Raw genomic sequence first — 20,190 nt, forward strand, 5'->3', positions numbered from 1 at the left:
CATTAGCTGGCTATACTGAGAGGCAGCCCCAAACCCCTCATAATTAAAATGCCCTATACCCTTATGCTTTCAACTGGACACAGATAGATAGTCCATACCCACAGGTGCCCTCCAGTAAGGCCAACAGCAGCTGGGCAGCAGGAGGGAGATGCTGTTCTAGCTTCAGCTCCAGGCTTTCCTGGGAATCCCATGGAAGGCTGGTCAAGCTCAGGTGCCCTTTGCAAGTTTGTTCTGGAGGGGCCACTGCAGACGGGGTAGGGGTTAGGGACAGTGACTGAATAACTGCAGCAGGCCCTGCCTGAGTAGGGGGACAGAAACAAACTGGATTTGAAAACATGGTACTGCAAAAACAAACAAAAACTGAAAAAGGAAGGAAGAAAAAGGACAAGCTCCCAACTATGCACTGATTCACCCCAGGAAACACCTCTTCTTTTTCTTGCCAGCCTAACCAAGATCTCCATGAATCCCCCTGCAAGACGTTCTGTTCATATAGTGCACGTGAGTGTGGAAAATATATATAATATATATAGATATATACAGACAGATGCTGACCAACAACCCATACTGATCACGCACCAGACAAGAGGAACTTCAGACCCACCCAGCAACGCCTGATCCTCTCTGACTTTGAGGAGCCTCCCCACCGATTCCGGGGTGCTCCAAACCAAAACAAACAAAAACCAACTCCCGGGCCGGAAGGGACCAACAGCGGGACTGAGCAGCACCTGCCTGGAGCGTTCACGCCACCGACTCGTTATCTCTGCCTTCCCACGAGGCAGCCGGCAGCACCCAGCCAAGCCCGGCCGGGTGAGCACCGCTCACCCGCCCTAACAGGGCAATCGCTCCCGGGCGGAACGCACACGCGCTAGGCGAGCATCTGCCCCGCACGCGCTCCCAGAGCCCCGCGTGGCCACCCGAGTCTTTCCGGCACCCAGTCCGGGAGCGGTCCAATCCGCAGAAACACGAGATGGAAGGGCAGACACCGCAATGATCGCGATCCGGGGTTCAGAGGACCGCGTCTCCTGTGGCCACGGCGCGCCCATCCGCTCGGTGAGTGAACGCACACATCCAGGAAATCGAATCGCCACCACGCTCGGTCCGTGGCGCGCGTGGGGAAGAAGGAGGCGAGCGGGCAGCGGGGACAGCGGCAGCGCAGAGTCGCCAAAGTCCTTAGGTGCCCGGCCCCGAGCGGTGCCCCCGGAGGAGCAGACCGGCACAGAAGGGCCCCGCAAAGCCGGAGCGGGGCATCGGGACGCAGCGGGCGGCCAGGCTCCCTTGCGGCGGCGACAGAAGGGCCGCCTATCACCCCGCTGCCAACCCCCTCCCCCTCGACCCCTCTTGCCCGACCCCCACTTACGTCCCGAGGGTCTCTTTGAACTCGAAAATCTTCTTGATGTCCTCGGCTTGCTTTTTCCAGGAGGAGCTGCTCTCGCCGTTCTCCCGGGCCATGGCAGCGCGGCGGGCGCGGAAGGTGGCGGGCAGAGCTGCCAGGGGCGCGCCGGGGAGGGGTTGCGGGAAGGGGGCCGCTGCGCCGGCCGGGGGGGCTACAGGCCGCGGAGGGCAGCGGGCGGGGATGCTCGCGAGGGGCGGGCGGCCGGGCTGCGGCAGCGCTTCCTCCTCTGCAGTTTCCTCTTTCGCTCTCGCCGCCGCGGTCCCTCCCTGGCTCTGCTTTCGGCTCGGCGCTGGCACAGACTTCCTGCCGCCGCCGCGCGCCGCGGCTCCTCGGCCGCCTGCTGCCAGCCTCACTTTCTGCTACTTTCTTTCCTCCCTCCTCCCTCTACCCTCCTCACCCCTCCGCCCCGGTACCCGCCTCCCGCCTCCCCCGCACCCACCCCCGCGCGTCGCGGCTCGCGGGGATGTCCTGCTCCGGGGAGCGCCCTGGCCCTGCTGCCCCGAGCTGACCCTGGAGGCCCGCGGTGGTGTGTGTTGGTTGGCGGAGTGAGGGGGGCAGGGACGGGGGCAGGGCGCGCGGGGACCCCAGGCCTGGGAGAGCTTGATGAATTCTGCACAGTCTCGGGGCCCAAGGGCTGTCCTTCTCTGCGGCGGGAGGGGGCGCCTCTGTGTTCGCTCGCAGGGGAGGGTGCGTGTGCTCCCCGATGCCGGCGCCGAGGGGGTGGGGGCAGTGCGTGTGCACCCCGATGCCAGGGAAGGAGGAGGTGTTGTGCGCCCACTTGCGGAGGAGAGGATGCGTGTGTTCCCCGTTGAGGGCGCCGAGGCGGGGGGCCCAGAGCGAGGGGGGATTGCGTGTGCCCCCGTTTGCCGGGAGCGTGGGGGTGTGCGAGCGTGCCCAGTTGCAGAGAGCTGGGACGGTGGGAGGATGGTGCGTGTGCGCCGGGAGGCAGACGCCGAGGGCGGGGCCGTTGACAGCGCCCCAGCCTGCGCCCCAGCCTGAGCCCCGCCGGCCTCAGAGCTCGCGGGCGGGGCTCGGCGTTCCCGCGCTGGGGCTGGCGCGGGCGGCGAGGTGGAGGCGGGGATGGGCTACGACTCCGAAGCCCCCCGAGTCCGGCGGTCCGCTCCCGACTGGAGGACGGGAGCTGATTCGCATTGCACCAAAGTCAGCGCCCGCCTCAATTTATGGACAGGCTGGAGGGAGGAGGACCCGAGGCGCGGGGAAGGCCTGGGAGCCCCAGGGGCGGAGAATGCGTAGGATGCTCCAGACCCAGCCTCCAGTCCCTTTGGGACCATGGCTCCCAGGTCAGTGCCGCCTGGGCTTCCAGGAACCTCGGCCGGCTCTCTGTCCCTCTGTTTCTCCCAGTTTCTTTCTCTCCGCTCCCGATGTTCTGAAGCCTCGGCTGGAACCGAGACTTTTATGCCGAGAGAGCGTCTGCGCGTTAGGGGCTGCCCGCCCCCGCCCTCTTAGGAGTGGCACGCAGCTGGCTTAGTGGGACAGCCAGGTTGAGGGGCATGGACCTCGAAAATGTCCTTCCCGACAGGCTGGAGAAACGCACCCAAAGAATTCCCTCAGGCGTTCCATCTCCGAAATGTCCACCTGTCAGAGGGCTGCCCACGTGCCAGACCCTTGGTCCCCAATCTGCGAGGACTACTTCTTGATCAGAAAAATTTCATTTCCTTGGTATCCGGACTGCCCCTCCCCTCAGAGCCCCACTGCCAAGTTGGGTAAACAGCTCTGTTTTTTGATTGGTGACACCTGTCCCACTTTCCCAGGACTGTTCCAATTTCACTGTCAAATTATAAAAGAAAAAAAAAAGCCCTACTCCCTGAAAAGGAACCTTTGCCCGGCACCCTCTGTCTGATTACAACAGGCCAGATGCTGGCCTCTTGCTTTCCTAGAACGGTCTGGACCCCGCGCCACCTTCCGCCCCTTTCCCTGACCCCCAGGAACCTATAGGCCTCCCCAGCCCTTTCCCTCTTTCAAAGGGTTGTGAGCTTAAGGCTCTCTGAGCTGAGGAGATAAATAGGGGATTACTTGGCGGTTGGAAACACAAGCTAAATCGACCAGCCCAGCTTCCAAGGGGCGTAGGTGGGAAGAATTACTAAAGAACCCTTTTCAGAGTTAGGAGGCATCACCAAACTCCAAGGTAGATAGCACCCCCTTCAATAAGAAATGGATTTGAAAAACTGAACTATCTCTTATTTGTGCAAAACTTGGGTAATATGAACAGTGGAGCAAAAGCATGAGTAAAATAAGTTTCCAACAGACTCTGGCACTCCCCACCACAAGCACTGTGTGTGTGTATGCTTCTCCTTCTCTTCTTCCCTCCCCCACCCCCATCTCCTACTCCTCCTCTCTCATCCAGTCCTTTCTATTTGGCCTTTGCTGCCTAAATTAGGGTTAGCCTCCAGAGCGCACCAAAATAATCCTCCATCTTGACTTTCGTCCCAGATTCAAAGAAATGCAAATGCTCTTCCTCACCCCAATTTATCCTCCCTCTCAAAGAGGGCCAGTTTTCCAGAAGCTGTACAGGTGAAGATAAAGCAACAGGAAACATTGCCCAAAGCCCTGTGCATGGCTTTCCTACCTGGCTGTAAGCTCTTAAGGACAAACCCCTAGCATGGAGACTAACCTGGAGTCACTGCTCAATGAGTGTGTGGTGAGTAATTGAAGAAATGAAATAGAATTAAGAAATATGTGAGATCCATTGTACTGGAGGAAATGCTGTAGGGAGTTTTTGCCTCCTTTTCCCAATTCTCTGGAATGATGATGGGTCAGCATATAGAAAGCTGGACTAGGTCCTCAAGAAAGGATCTAAACTTTTTTTTTTAACTTTTTAGTTAACATACCAAATGCAAGGCAGAATTTCCCATTTTAACTACTTTCAATTATACAATTTAGTGGTGTTGATCACATTCACAGTGTTGTATTACGGTCACCAACATCTACCACCCTGACTTTTTCATCCAGTCACACTGAAACTCTGTACCCCTATGGTGGTGAAGTATGGTGCCCAGTTGTTTGGCCTGATCTTGACTGTGAGGATATTTTCTGGATTTAAATAATCAGTAGGTTGATTGCATCCATGGCTGATTACACCTACAATCAAATCAGAAGATTGCCTTTAACAATGAGAGAATTGACGGCTTCCAATCAGTTGAAGGCTTTAAAAGGAGAAGTGATGATTTCAGCAGTCAGAAGGGAGAATTTTCATCTCTGCTTTAGCCATCCAGCTTCTCCTGGAGGATACATCAAAACCTCCACTGGAGTTCCCAGCTTGCAGCCTGCTTATAGAATTTGGACTTGCCCATCCCCACAGTCACACAAGACAATTCTTATAAAAAATCTCACAGAATTTACAGATATCTCCAGGAGGTTGTGTTTCCTTAGAGAACCTGGATAAATATAGCTTTGGTACCAAGAGTAAGGTGGTTCTTGAGAAATGGGATCTTGACAATAGAGATAGGCAAAATATCACCAATGGATATGCCTAGTCAGATGCTTATAAGAGGCAAGGCTCTGGGTGAGAGTGTTTTAACAGTTTAATTGAATTTTGTGGAGTTAAAAGGTATTATGCTTATTAGTTGTTCCTAAACACGCTGGATACTGTTATGTAAGAAAGGGATGAGCTCACAGGCTTCAAGGTTCTAGCATAAGGGTTGTATGAAGGATGTAAAAGTTTCTATCTGTGCCCTGAAAGAAAACCTTATTTCTTGTAGCCACAGACTGGAGATTTGTGAAAAACAGACCCTAAGTCTCATTGTTCATGTGACTGAATTACAACATAAACTAAATTCCCAAACTTGCCGGGTGTCTGTTGTTAAAATGAGAGTGTTGATTGGAAAGAAATGGTTCCTGATTATTGGAATAGGGACATATAGGTTGATAATGATGGTTACAGGGACATTTTAACCCTAGATTCTGCTGTGTCTTCACCAGAATAACAAGCCACTCACCCTCCATCTGCCCTGAGTAACCAGCCACCTGACCTCCAGTTTCCTTGAAGAATCAACCATCCAATGCTCACTTGCTATGCCTAATAAATCAGTAACCACCTCTCCCGAAGAAACAGCCCTTGTTCCTCTGTCTGAGAAGATAAATCCTGTTTCACCAGATGATACTGCATTGCAATGTCCTGAAGTAGTTGGCTCTTTCTTCCAGATCTACAGTTAGATTAAAGTCCCAACAGACTACAAAAAGGTGAGGCACAAAGTGTTACCCATGCGGAGGTGGTCTATACTCCAAAAGAACTGCATGATTTTTCCAATTTGTAGAGACCTAAATCAGGGGAATATGTGTGGAAGCAGATATTAAGGGTGAAGGAGAATGGAGAAGGAATATAAAAATGAATCAGGCTGAATTTATTGATATGGGCCCACTAAGCAGGCATTCTGAATTCAGTGTAGTAGCTCAAGGGCTTAGAAAGGGCTCTATCAGAAAAGGATGTTGAATTATGTCGAATGCTTTTTCAGCCTCAATGGAAATGATCATGTGATTTTTCTCTTTTGATTTGTTAATGTATGGTAATACATTAATTGATTTTCTTGTGTTGAACCATCCTTGCATTCTTGGTCATGGTGTATAATTCTTTTAATGTGTTGTCATGGTGTATAATTCTTTTAATGTGTTGTTGGATTCAATTTGCTAGTCTTTATTGAGAATGTTTGCATCTATGTTCATTAGGGAGATTGGCCTGTAGTTTTCCTTTCTTATAGCATCTTTACCCGGTTTGGGTATTAAAATGATATTAGCTTCATAAAATGAGTTAGGTAGAGTTCCTTTTTCCTCAATTTTTTAGAAAAATTTGAGTAGGATTGGCATTAATTCTTTTTGGAATGTTTGGTAAAATTCCCCTGTGAAGCCATCTGGCTTTTCTTTGTAGGAAGATTTTTGATAGCTGATTGAATCTCTTTACTTATGATTGGTTTGTTAAGATCTTCCATTTCTTCCTGAGTCAGTTTAGCTTGTTTGTGTCTTTCCAGGAATTTGTCCATTTCATCTAACTTGTCTAGTTTGTTCGCATGTAGTTGTTCATAGTATCCTCCTATGATTTCTTTCATTTCTTCAGGGTCTGTAGTAATGCACCTCTTCTCATTTCTGATTTTGTTTATTTGCATCTTCTTCTTTTTTTTTTTTTTTTCTTTGTCAGTTTAGCTACTAGCTCATCAATTTTCCCTAAGAACCAACTTTGGTTTTATTGATTCTTTCTATTGTTCTTTTGTTCTCCCATTCATTTAACTCTGCTTTAATCTTTGTTATTTCTTTTCTTCTGTTTGCTTTGGGATTAGTTTGCTGTTCTTTCTCAAGTTCCTACAGGTGAGCAGTGAAGTCCTTGATTTTTGCTCTTTCTTATTTTTTAATATAGGCATTTAGGGCAATAAATTTCCTTCTCAGCACAGCCTTTGCCACATCCCATAAGTTCCTATATGCTGTGTTCTCATTTTCACTCATCTCCAGATAGCTACTGATTTCTCTAGCAATTTCTTCTTTGACCCACTAGTTGTTTAAGACTGTGTTATTTACTCTCCATATATTTGTGAAGGTTCTCATTGGTTGGTAGTTATTGATATCCAGTTTCATTTCATTGTGATCAGAGAAAGTGCTTTGAATAATTTCAATGTTTTCAAATTTATAAAGATCTGTTTTGTGCCCCAGCGTATGATCTATCCTGGAGAATGTTCCATGAGCACTAGAGAAGAATGTATATCCTTCCATTTTGGGGTGCAATGACCTATATATGTCAGTTAGGACTAATTCATTTATCAAGTTGTTTAACTTCTCTGTTTCCTTGTTGTTCTTCTGTCTGGTTATTCTATCTATACAGGATAGTGGTGTATTGAAGTCTCCTACTATTATTGTTTAAACACCTATCACTCCTTTCAGTTTTGCCAATGTCTGTCTCATGTACTTTAGAGCTCCTTGATTGGGAACATAAGCATTTATGATTGTTATTTCTTCTTGGAGAATTGTCCCTTTAATTTATATATAGTGTCTTTCTTTGTCTCTTATGATGTCTTTACATTTAAAATCTATTTTGTCCAATATCAGTATAGCTATTCCTGCCTTCTTTTGGTTACAACTTGAGTGGAAAATCTTTTTCTATCCTTTCACTTTCAATCTATTTGTATCCTTGTATCTAAGATGAGTCTCTTGTGAGCAGTATATATGCTGGATTATATTCCTTAACCCATTTTGCCAATCTGTATCTTTTAATTGGTAAATTTAATCCATTAACATTCAAAATTATTACTGAAAAGGCATTTCTTGAATCCACCATCTTATCTTTTTTATTTTATTTGTCAGATCTATATATTCTTTTCCCTCTTTCTCTTTTTATCCTCTAAATTACCCTTAGTGGGACTCTTCAGTTCTGTGCCTTCCTCCAGCCTTCCCTCTCCTGTCTTTTTTTTTAGCTGGCAGATCTCCCTTTAGTATTTCTTGTAGGGCCAGTCTCTTGTTGACAGATTCTTTCAGGATTTGTTTGTCTGTGAATTTTTAATCTCTCCCTCAGTTTTGAAGGACAGTTTGGCTAGATACAGAATTCCTGGCTGGAAGTCTTCCTTTTTCAGAATCTTAAATATATCACACCACTGACTTCTCACCTCCATGGTGCCAGTTGAGTAGTCTGAACTCAGTCTTTTATGGTTTCGCTTGTAGGTAGTAGATTGTTTTTCTCTTGCTGCTCCCAGGATTTTCTGCTTCTCTTCAACATTTGGCAGACTGATTAGTATGTGCCTTGGGGAAGGCCTATTTGGATTTATTCTATTTGGAGTTTGCTGGGCTTCTTTGACTTGTACATTTAAGTCCTTTATAAAGGTTGGGAAGTTTTCCACCATTATATCTTCAACTACTCTTCCTAGCCCTTTCCTCCTCTCTTCTCCTTCTGGGATACCAGTGATTCTTATGTTTGTGCACTTTGTTTTGTCCATCATTTCCCTGAGATCCAATTCAAATTTTTCCATCTTTTTTGCCATTTGCTGTTTTGAGTATTTGAAATCAGTTATCCTGTCATCTAGGCCACTTATTCTTTCTTCTGCCTCTTCAAATTTTCTGTTGTGTTTCTCTAGTATGTTTTTTATTTGTTCTACAGAATCTTTAATCTCTGTAATATCTGCTATTTTTCTATTTATTCTTTCAAATTCCTCTTTATGCTCTTCCAGTGTCTTCTTAATCTCCATTATGTCATTAGCCATCCCAATTTAGTAGAGTTGTATGAACATCTTTGATTAGTTGTTCCAATGTCTGTGTCTCCTCTCATGTTTTAATTTGGTCATTAGGCTGGGCTATATCTGTCTGCATTGTGATAAGCTTAGTGATCTTCTGTTGCTTTTGCTGCATGTAAATATCTTGATTGATTTACTTTGGAAGTTGATTTCCTTCAATATTCTAAACCCTTGTTTTTGCAGGATGGATGTGTAGCAGAATGCAGGGCATGGGGCAGGGCACAACAGTATGGTGATGCATTGCAGCACAAGTATAGGTGCAGGCTGGGGATGTTAAGCTGGTCCCTGTGAACATGGCCAGGGAGGATGTGGTTGTACAGGTGCACAGATCTGGGGGATATGGCCCTTGTGTGTGCTGGTCTAGGGTATGGGGCCTTTTGTGTGCATGTGCAGAGCTATGGCAGTGGGTCAGCATTATGCCTGCATGGGCTGGAGCAGATGTGACCCAGCTGTGCAGGTCAGCACTTTCCCAGAGTGCTGGGGGTGTGACTGGGGGTCTTGTGCATGTGCAGGTCTAGGAGCGCCATAAACTGATATACCTGTGCAGTGAGGTCTGGTGAGGGAGGAATTGGGCAGTGTGACTGTATGGGTTGGGGGCGGGTGTAGACTGGGTATGGAGGTTAGTGCTTGCAGCCTTTATGTGCTGGCAACAGCCTGCAGGGAGCAGGGAGGGGAGGTAGTGCTCAGGAGGAGCACAGGAGAGGTGGGTTGGTCGGCACTTGGAGTGGGGGTGTGGGGTGGGTACGCACACAAGGGGTTGGCAGGGTGGGGGCACTTGGAGCTCAGGGAATGTGGGCAGGTGACAGGGTGAAGGTACATGGAGTGTGGGGTGAGTCGCAGGTCATGGGGCTGAGCTGGTGAGGGTAGTGCATTCAAGGAATGCAGCTTGGCTTACTTCCTAGTCCCCGTCTCCTCATCTGTGCACTCCTGAAGACTCCAGTCTTCCACATTAGGCTCCAATTCTCTGTTTCTTAGCTCCTCAGCTTTTGCAACCAGGGCCCCCAATGTGGTACAGAAGACCCTCTTAGATCGCTTACACTCTGGAATTGCCATCTCAGTCATCTTCCCATCCCTTCTCTAACTTTTCCTTGAGTAGGGCTGAACTTGCTCTGTACTATTCCACCATCTTCCCAGAACCTAGAAAGGGCTCTAACAGTTAGTTTGGGTGGTTGGCTGAAACATGGGCTAAAAGATGGCTGGCATTGGCTGAGGTTGAGATGCCAGAATTGCCCTGGTGTAATGTAGATGAGGGGATCCAAAGGCTTAGTGAGACTGGAATGCTAGAGCAGATTTATCATGTAAGACCTGGTCACCTACCCTAGGAATGTCCAGAAGACAAACCCTTCAGCAGGACCATGAGGAATAGACTTGTCAAACTAACTCCATCATCCCTGAAGAGCTCTGTGGTTGCCCTTCTCTGTAGGTCAGATACTACTGTGGGAACTGCTGTCACCAAACTGGGATGCTTAAACACAGTGGGGACAATTGGATCCCAGGTTGGCAGAAGGCAAGTGGCAGCACTATATCACCAAAGAGAAGGTGTGTGTGTGTGGCTACCATAATAGACAGAAGACTCAAAGCAGCAATCATCATAGTCTGACTCATAGAGTCAGAGTCACAGTGACCTGTGGCATTGGTTGGTAGATCATGGGGTACCTAGAAGTAAAATAGATTGGGCAGTCTATTAAATTCTTACTTGGTCCATATAAGCTGAGGAGTCAAGTGAACAAAAGTCTAACTTGAGTTACAAAGACAGAGAGTCATGGCCCCTTAATCAATTCCCAGACTTGGGACAGTTTACAGACCCATAGTCCCTTGAATGAGGGGAAAACCAGGTTTCCTTAGGGAAAGAGCCTATTGCACTGCCAAAAATTTACAGTTAATCTTCCTCCCAGCTTCCCCCAGGAAGACACACAGCCTTTTGCCAGGTTAACTGTGCATCCAGACCTTCCTATGACCAACTGAAAAGAAAATGGTCAGACATTTGGGGGATTATTAAACACTGACTCTAAAGTGACATTAATTCCAGGAACCCAAAACATGACTATGGTCCAACAGTCAGAGTAGGGACTTGCTGAGGTCAGATAATCAATGGAGTTTTAGTTCAGATCTGTCTCACAGTGGATTTAGTGGATCCCCCAGATCCATTCTGCAGTTATTTTCCCAATTCTAGAATGCATATTTTGAATAGACAAACTTAGCAACTGGTAGAACCCCCACATTGGTTCCCTCACCTGTGGAGTGAGGGCTATTCAGTAGGAAAGGCCAAGTAGAAGCCACTAGAACTGCCTCTAACTTGCAAAATAGTAAATTAGAAACAATACCAGATTCTTGGAGGAACTTCAGAGCTATTAGTGCCACATCAAGGAATTGAGGGATGCAAGGGTGGGGATTCCCACCACTCTCCCATTCAACTCCCCTATTTGGCCTGTGCAGAAAGCAAAAGGGTCTTGGAGGATGACAATGGATTATTGCAGACTTAACCAGGTAGTGACTCCAACTATAGCTGCTGTTTCAGATGTGGTATTATTGCTTAAGCAAATGAGTGCATCCCCTGGAACTTAGTATGCAGCTGTTGAGCTGGCAAATGCATTTTTCTCAATAGCTGTTAGTAAGGACCACCAGAAACTGTTTGCTTTCAGTTGGTAGGGCCAGCAATACACCTTCATGGTCCTACCTCAGTGTATATCAACTCTCCAGCCCTGTCATAATTTAGTCCACAGGGACCTTGATTGTTTTTCCCTCCTACAAGACATCATATTGGTCCATTATATTGAGTATATCATGTTGATTGGAGCTAGTGAGCAAGAAGTAGCAACTACTTTAGACTTATAGGGAAGACATTTGCATGTCAGAGTATGGGAGATAAATCCAACAAAAATACAGGGGCCTTCCACCTCAGTGAAATTTCTAGGTGTCTGGGGGTACAGTCATGTTGAGATATCTCTTCTGAGGTCAAGAATGAGCTGTTGCATCCAGACCTTCCTATGACCAAAAAAGAGGCAGAACACCTAGTGGCCTCTTTGGATTTTGAAACAACATATTCCTCTTTTGGGTGTGCTACTCCAGCTCATTTACTGAGTGGCCAAAAAAGCAGCTAGTTTTGAGTGGGTATCAGAAAAAGAGGAGGCTGTGCAACAGGTCCAGGCTGCTGTGCAAGCTGCTCTGCCACTGGGCCATATAATCCTACAGATCCAATAGTAGTTTCAGTGCATATAGAGCCTGGAGCCTTTGACAGGATCCTTTAGGAGGATCACAGCACAGATCCTTAGGATTCTGAAGCAAAGCCTCACCATCCTCTGCAAATAACTCCCCTCCTTTTGAGGAACAGCTTTTGGGCTGCTACTGGGCCTTAGCAGAGACTGAATACTTAATCATGGGCTACCAAGTTACCATGAGACCTGAGTTGCCTTTCATGAGCTGGGTATTGTCTGACCCACCAAGCCACAAGGTTGGGTGTGCTTGGTGGAGGAATATGTTGTCTCAAAACCCAAAATCCACAGCAACACTCCATCATAAAATGGAAGGAGTATATATGAGATGGGGCTTGAGTGGATCCTGACAGCACAGTTACATGAGGAAGTGGCTCAAATGCCCATGGTTGCTACTTCTGCCACATTACTTTCTCCTTCCCAGCCCACAGCTATGGCCTCTTGGGGAGTTCCTTATGGTCCGTAGACTGAAGAACAGAAAACTTGGGCCTGGTTTACAGATGGTTTTGCACAATATACAGGTACCACCCAAAAGTGGACAGCTGCAGTACTGCAACCCTTTCTGAGACATCCCTGAAGTACAGTGGTGAAGAGAAATCCTCCAAGTGGGTAGAACTTTGAGCAATGCATCTGCTTGTTCACTGTTTTTGGAAGGAGAACTGACAGGAGGTGTATTTGTACACTGATTCACGGTCTGTTGCCAATGATTTAACTGAATAATCAGGGACTTGGAAGGAACATGATTGGAAAATTGGTGACAGAGAAGTCTGGGGAAGTGGTACATGGACAGACCTTTCCAAGTGGGCAAAAAATGTGAAGATATTTTTATCCCTCATGAATGCTCATGAGAGGGGGACTTCAGTAGAGGAAGATTTTAATAATCAAGTGAATAAGATAACCCATTCTGTGGATACTAGTCATCCTCTTTCCCCACCTACGCCTGTCATTGCCCAATGGACTCATGAGCAAAGTGGCCATGGTGGTACGGATGGAGGTTATGCATGGGCTCAGCAAAAGGGACTTCCACTCACCAAGGCTGACCTGGTTACAGCCACTTCTTAGTGCCCAGTCTGCCAGCAGCAGACACCCACACACAGTCCCCAATAAGGCACCATTCCTTGAAGTGATCAACCTGCTACCCATGGTAGGTTGATTACATTGGACCACTTCTATCATGGAAAGGGCAGCAATTTGTTCTGATTGGAATAAACACATATTCTAGATATGGGTTTGCCTTCCCTTCATGAAATGCTTCTGCGAAAACTACCATCCATAGACTAATAGAATGCCATATCCACCATCATGGCATTCTACACAGCATAGCTTCTGATCAAGGAACACACGTCACAGCAAATGAAGTGTGGGTATGAGCACATGTTCATGGAATTCTCTGGTCTTACCATGTTCCCATCATCCTGAAGCAGCTGGATTGACAAATGGTGGAATGACCTTTTGAAAAGTCAATTATGGCACCAACTAGGTAACAATACCTTGCAGGGCTGGGGCAGTGTTCTCCAAGAGGTCGTGTATGCTCTGAATAAGCGTTCACTCTATGGTGCTTTTTCTCCCATAGCCAAGATTCACAGACCCAGGAATCCAGGAGTGGAAATGGGAGTGGAACCACTCACAATTACCCGTATTGATCCACTAGAAAAAAATTGTTTCCAGTCCCTGCAACCTTAAGCTCTGCTGATCTACACTTCCTAGTTCTGAAAAGAGGAATGGTTTCTCCAGGAGACACAACAGTGTTTCCACTGAACTGGAAGGTAAGACTGCCACCTGGCCACTTTGGGCCTCACATGACCCTGAATCAACAGCCAGAGAAGGGGATTATTATACTGACTGAGATGAGTGAACATGACTATCAAGGGGACAAAGGACTGCAACTATGCAATAGAGGTAATGAAGAGTTTTCCTGGAATACAGGAGATCCTCTAGGGTGTCTCTTAGTACTACCATGCCCTGTTACTGAAGTCAATGGAAAACTATAGTGACTCTATCCAGGCAGGACACCCAATGGCCCAGAAACTTCAGGAATGAAGGTTTGGATCACCCCACCAGGCAAAGAACCATGGCCAGCTGAGGTGCTTGCTGAGTAGTGGAAGAAGGACTCTCAAATACAAGCTATGACCACATGATCAGTTACAGAAATGAGGACTGTAATGGTTATGAATATTTCTTCTTTGTTTTTTTGTTATGAGTATGTTTGTGTGTGTGTATACAAATATCTTTGTTTTTTCCCTATCTTATCCCCTTACCATATGGCATAAGTTGTATTAACTTCATGCCATAGGATTTAAGCTACAGGATATTACATTTAAGAGTGAATATTACCAAAAGACTTGTCTGGGTACCATATCTGGGTAGAGTTAATGTATTTCTGGTTTTAGGCATGAGTGTTGAGTATTATAGGCAAAAATATGAATATTACTGGTTTCAGTTAGAGATTAAGCATGGTTTAAGGAGATGTGTGTGGGTGCCAAGTTGACAAGAGGTGGACAGTAAAGGTTAAGTTCATGTATCAACTTGGCCAGGTGATGATGTCCAGTTGTTTGGTCTGATTCTTACTGTGAGGACATTTCAGGCACTGAAATCATCACTAAGTTGATTGCATCCATGGCTAGTTACATCTACAATCAAATGAGGCAAATACCTTCAACAATGAGAGAAGTTTTATCCCATCAGTTGAAAGCTTTAAAAGGAGTAGTGATAGTAGGCAACAGTGGCTCAGTGGCAGAATTCTCGCCTGCTGTGCTGGAGACCCAGGTTTGATTCCCAGAGCCTACCCATGCAAAAAACAAACAAACAAAAAAAGACAACACTGACACCAGTACTCAAGGAATATAAAAGGAGCAGTGATGATTTCAGCAGTCAGAAGAGAGAATTTCCATATCTACTTCAGCCAGCCAGCCTCTCCTGCAGAAAAATCTTCATTGGAGTTCCCAGCTTGGGAACCTTATGAAATTTGGACTTGACCATACTCACAGTCACATGGACAATTCTTATAAAAATATCTCACAATATTACAGATATCTCCTGTTGGCTCTGTTTCCCTAGAGAACCCTGACCAATGCAGCCCCTTAAGCAATAACTCCTCCTTTCCCCCAGTCACTGGTAACCTTGCTGCTTCTAGGTATTTCATATAAACAAGATCATACAATATTTTCCTTTTTGAGGGCACAAATTTTTAATGGCTTGGGCAGGCCAGGCCCAAAAGAAGAGAGCCAGAGTAAAAGATGGAAAAACCAAAGGCAAATTCAGGCTGGCTCTACTATGATTATTTCTGATTTAGTGGATGCCATGTAAACTACAAGATCTTGATCCTGTATGTTACAGTCAAAATCAAAACCCATCATTTCCTAAGGATGGTTAAACCTTCACCATATAAACATCCTAATTATGTTTATGTGGTTCTCTGCGTTGGACTGTCCTCCAGTGTAACTGACCATTACCTCCCTCTGGCATTCTTTTCCTGGTGGAATAGGTGATAGCTGTCAAGTTCTTCATTCACCTTAAATGCCATTCCCAACAAATTAGCCATCTGTTCCTCAGCAATTCCTTTCTATAAAGCTCTGCTACATATTCCAAATGACAGAAGTTCAGGTCCTAGTCTTTATATTCCCTTAAATCCTGTAAATTTTAGTGGAAGAGACACTTTTCATATTTAAGCGTTACTATTTTATGCCCATCAATCTCTTCGCTACCTACTCTTCTTTCCAATAGATCATGATTGTGTGCCCAAGTTCAAGATTGGGCAAATGGTATGGATGGAAAATGCCATCTAAATAAAGTGCACAGATTAAATGTGAAATGTCTGTATTGTTTTTATCCACCCTACCAAGCCTAAAGCAATGTCAGGAAGGCAAGCTGTGGTTGTGGAAAGAACCACAAATCCAGGAAACTGGGCTTCAGTTCTATATCTGCTACAAGCACTTTGCCTGCCTGGGCCTACAAAATACAGGTTGTAGAAGGGAAAATGGTATGCAAACTTGATGATTTTTAGGACTCCAAAATCAGTGTGGGTTTTTTTTTTTTCATCTAAGGAAAAGCTTATCCAGAATATCATTAGTTTGTCTTTAGAAACTTAAGAAAAGAACTCTTTGGTCTAGAAATATATTAGCCAAAACATTTTATTGGGTACATCCTCAATGAAAAACTTGTTTAAACCTTAGCAAGAAACTTTCAGGGAAAAAAAACCTCCTTATTAAAAGTGATGTTGTCCTTTCCATCAAACGAGTTGTGTGAGAAAACTTCAGTGTTAGAAGCCTCAATCTACAAATGCTGCAAAATCCTTAGCATCTTTAATTGTATATATTGTTCTTAGAAACAGTTAAAAGAGTTACTAGATAGTTGGTGTTTTAGTTTCCTCATTACCAGGCAATGAGTAAGCTTAGACAATGGGGATTTATTGGCTCCAGTTTTGAGGCTAGGAGAAGTCCAAATCAAAGGATCATCAAGGTGATGGTTTCTTCCCAAAAATTGGTATTCTGGGGCTGGCTGCCAATGTGCCTTGGTCCAAATGGCGACCTCTCCTGACCTCTCGCTTGTTTTCCAGGTTCCATTGACTTTAACTTCTGTGTCTTTTTTTTCCTCACTGTGTGACTTTCTTTATAAGGCTCTCAGTAATAAAAAGACCAATCCTGGGCTACACTTTATCTGAAGTAACTTCATAAAAAGGTTCTATATAAAAGGGTTCACAACCTAAGGAATGTATTAAGTAAAAGAACATGTTTTTCTGGGTACATAACTCCAAGCCACTAAAGTTAGCAAATCTGGATGGGAGGGTATGTTGAAGTTCTATGTATTATTTCTATATTATTTTGTAACTTTCCTGTAAGTTTAAATTATTTCAAACTAATTTAAAAAATAGAGTTACCAGAGAATGTTTCTTATATATTGATGATTAACATAAGTTGTTGACTGCATGCACTACAACTGCACCAAGAGAAACTATAGCTAAACAAGGAATCATACAAAATTGCCACCTTTGGAAAGAGCAGTCTGCCATCGAGGCAAGATGGAGAGGAGGGAGTTAGCATTGTCATTTCAGATCTCTATAGGAAGAAGTAAACACTGAAGAACCCTTGTTCACAACAACTTTTAGTCATAAAAAACCAAAGTACAACTGAAGGAGAATTCCAGCTAGCCTAGAAAATGGCTAAGGCCCTTTCTTAACATGCAAAAAAATCAAGATGAGACCAGCACAAAGTTCCTCCAATTGAAAAGAAAAGTGAAGAAATGGGAAAAACAAATAGCAGATGAATCACAACAAAAAAATAGGGATGGGCCATGATGGCTCAGCAGGCAGAGTTCTCTCTGGCCATGCTGGAGACCTGGGTTCAATTCCCAGTGCCTGGCCAGGCAAAAAAAAAAAAAAAAAAACAAGAAAAAATTGCTACAGATCAGAAAAAATTTTTGTACAAAATAGTGCACATTTATATTTTCACAGAGGGGTGCAGAAACACAGGTTCAAGAGAGCCCAGCTTTTTGAAGGTGTCTTAAAAGACCTCGCAGAAAAGATGACTTTTAAACTGGGTCTTCAAGGATCAGTGAGAATTTATGAGCAAAGAAGGGATGACAGATTATAAGTACAAGGCAAAGCATGTGTCAAGGGTGCAGAATTGAAGAGGGTATCCACCAAAATAATCTAGGTTTGGCCACAGTCCCAAAATGTTGGTGGCTTATAATACAAGTGTGAGACCTTCCTGACTTTCTCCCAGACCTGGATCTGCTTCTTCTACAACTGATTCTGAAACACAGTCTTGACAGCTTGTATTAGAATTAAACATCTATTCTAATTAACTCAAGGAGGTGCATTTGGGAATATGCACAAATGCATTTATAAAATTAAGGACACTGCAAATTCTCACACTCCCTACCCATCATGAGTTGGTTGAGGGCCTCGTTTGTCTTGAACTTTGCAAGGCACTAGGATGGAAGGAGAGCAAGCCAGATCTCGTGGCAGCAATTAATTAGTGATACACATCAGTGATACACATCACTTCCACTTATAGAGCTAGTAACACAGCCCCGTCCAACCTCAGGAGGCCCAGGAAGTGCAGTCCCACTACAGGCCATAAGGTGGCGAACCAGAAACTTTTGGCAAACAGCACCAAGGACCACAGGAAGCGCTGGATGATCTGTTCAGGAAGTGCTCCATGTGCCCTTGGGGTAGACTGTGATGGGTGTCAAGGATTACAGCAGAGATGAGAAAGAACTGGAAGGGACTATTTGTGAAGGACCTTTCATTTTGACCCCAAAATCAAATTTTTGTAAGTGCTGCATCAAATATGATAACCAGGGATAAAGAAATAGCCGCACCCCACTGTAGAAAGCCACCCAGAGAAAGTTAAGAGCTGGTGGTTGCTTTTCTAAAACTTGTTGAGTACAACCTCAAACACAACAGAACACTGTACACCTGGGGGAGGAATTCAGACCTGATGTTCTTGAGAAAATGGCATCATTCTTAGCTACAATCCCATTTTGCAATGTTAGTAATAGATTTCAGGGACTAGTCATCAAAAAATCTTGTAGCCTGGCTTAAAGTTCTAAGGATGTACCAAAGCTGTTCTAATGAACTGGGATTCTGGAATGCAATGTGCTGTTTGAGCATCTCTGTGGCCGTGACAGCCTCATTGACAGCCTCGTGACAGAGATACTGAATCTTCACTCTCACCCAACAGAGCTCTGAGCCTGGGATCCTGTTATTGGTGAGTGGGTGGGTACACCCAACACTAGCAACTCTGCAAATACCCTGGCACAGGAAACATGCCAATAAGGAATTTGTTTTGTCAGTTTGCAGGGTGAAGGCTGTGTGTGTGCTCAGGATTTTGCCCTAGGGCTACAGGGAAACAAGTACATGGATGCAAGGGAGGGGTTTTTAAAACAATTCAGTGGGGAAGGCATTATGCCATATCCCGCTATTGGCACCCGGAATGCAAAGTGCAAACCAGAGAAAGGTGTCATGCAGAATAAAAGAACCAGGGTCAGATATGGCATCCAACACACTCCCTGACTCCAGGCATTTTCCAAACCTTTCTTCAAATGGGGAGAACAGCTGGGGATGGATGAGATAGCATCTGCAAAGCACTTTGGACTGACTTCTTGGAAGAAAAGCAGCAGATAAACATAAGGTATTAATAGTATACATCTTAAAAAAAAATAGCTGTCACATCTGGCTCTTTGTTTCTTGCCTGGTTTATAAAATGAATGGCTTAAAAAGAAAAAAATATCTTACCCAAAACACATCCACCCACAAGACTTCCACTGGATGTTGCATTTTGTATTAGATGTAAATAATCTTAGAGTTGCACAAGATTCTAAACCACAGTGATTTAGCTGGATCCTACCAATATGTTATACCCTAAGAACATTTGAATTGTGGGTATTAACTCCTCTAAATCAAAACTTAAAAAAAAAAATCTATACTGCATTTATATAAATATATACAAATATATATTTATTTTTAAATAAATATTTAAAAATATTTATTTTTAAATTAAAAAATAATAAAATTAAATTAAAAAGCCAAGAAAAAAACCCATAAATATATACAGCAATTTTTATATTTAAACTATAAGACCTACAGGTGAAATATGATATTTTTATAAAAACAAATGACTCACAGCTTCTACATTGTACTGATTTGAAGCTGTTCTGTACCCCAGAAACACCATGTTCTTTTAATCCATTCCTATGGGTGCAAACCAATTGTGCATGGGACCTTTTAATTAGGTTGTTTCGATTGAGATCTGCTCCACCCAATTCAAAGTGGGTCTTAATCATTTACTGCAGTCCTTTATGAGGATAAAAGAAAAAGCCCAGAGAGCTCAGAAACACCCAGAGAGAACTTAGAGAGAAAAGCCCAGAGATGCTGAGAAGACCCACAGAAGTTCAGAGAGGCCACCACTGGAACCAGGAGCTGGAGGCAATGAAACCCAGGAGTGAGGGACAAGCAGGCACGGGCAATGTGCCCTTCTATCTCACAGAGGAACCCCGGGTGCCAGCAGCCTTTCTTCAGAAAAGGTATCATCCCATTGGTGCCTTAATTAGGACATCTCCATGGCCTTAGAACTATAAATTTGTAAACTAATAAATCCCCATGGTTAAAGACAACCCATTACTGGTATATTGCATCCTGCCAGTGTTAACAAATCGAAAGAAGCATTAAAAATTTTTGTTAATGAAAATAAGGCCACATTCTTTTAAGCAACAATGCCTCCCTGTGAGCTCCTGTGGTTCTTCCAAGTGTTTCTAACAGAGGGGGAATATCCACCCAAACCATGATAGGGCAAAAATTCAGTTAAGAACGTCTCAGCATTCTTGGTCCAACTGATTTTTCTGGGGTTCACAAATTGAGGCA

At 44.9% G+C, this 20,190-nt stretch overlaps 1 protein-coding gene and 1 long non-coding RNA gene across 3 annotated transcripts in view; one reads left to right on the forward strand and one right to left on the reverse strand.

Annotated features, from left to right (window-relative positions):
• Positions 1-1,509, reverse strand: part of CAMK1D (calcium/calmodulin dependent protein kinase ID) — a 388,582-nt gene extending 387,073 nt beyond the window's left edge. Inside the window, exon 1 of the mRNA XM_077169413.1 lies at positions 1,358-1,509. Coding sequence (XP_077025528.1) covers positions 1,358-1,449 — 92 coding nt within the window. The 5' untranslated portion in view covers positions 1,450-1,509. The remainder of the gene's footprint in view (positions 1-1,357) is intronic.
• Positions 595-19,184, forward strand: LOC143691223 (uncharacterized). 2 transcript variants are annotated; one of them, XR_013179407.1, is made up of 4 exons: positions 595-1,050; positions 3,899-4,052; positions 5,333-5,593; positions 13,402-19,184. It is a non-coding gene; the product is annotated as an uncharacterized LOC143691223 (long non-coding RNA). The 2 variants fall into 2 exon arrangements; XR_013179406.1 differs by lacking the exon at positions 595-1,050 and having other exon boundaries at positions 3,746-4,052.
• Positions 19,185-20,190: the final 1,006 nt, after the last annotated feature.

This window comes from Tamandua tetradactyla, chromosome 7 (assembly GCF_023851605.1).
Source record: "Tamandua tetradactyla isolate mTamTet1 chromosome 7, mTamTet1.pri, whole genome shotgun sequence".
Lineage (NCBI taxonomy): Eukaryota > Metazoa > Chordata > Mammalia > Pilosa > Myrmecophagidae > Tamandua > Tamandua tetradactyla.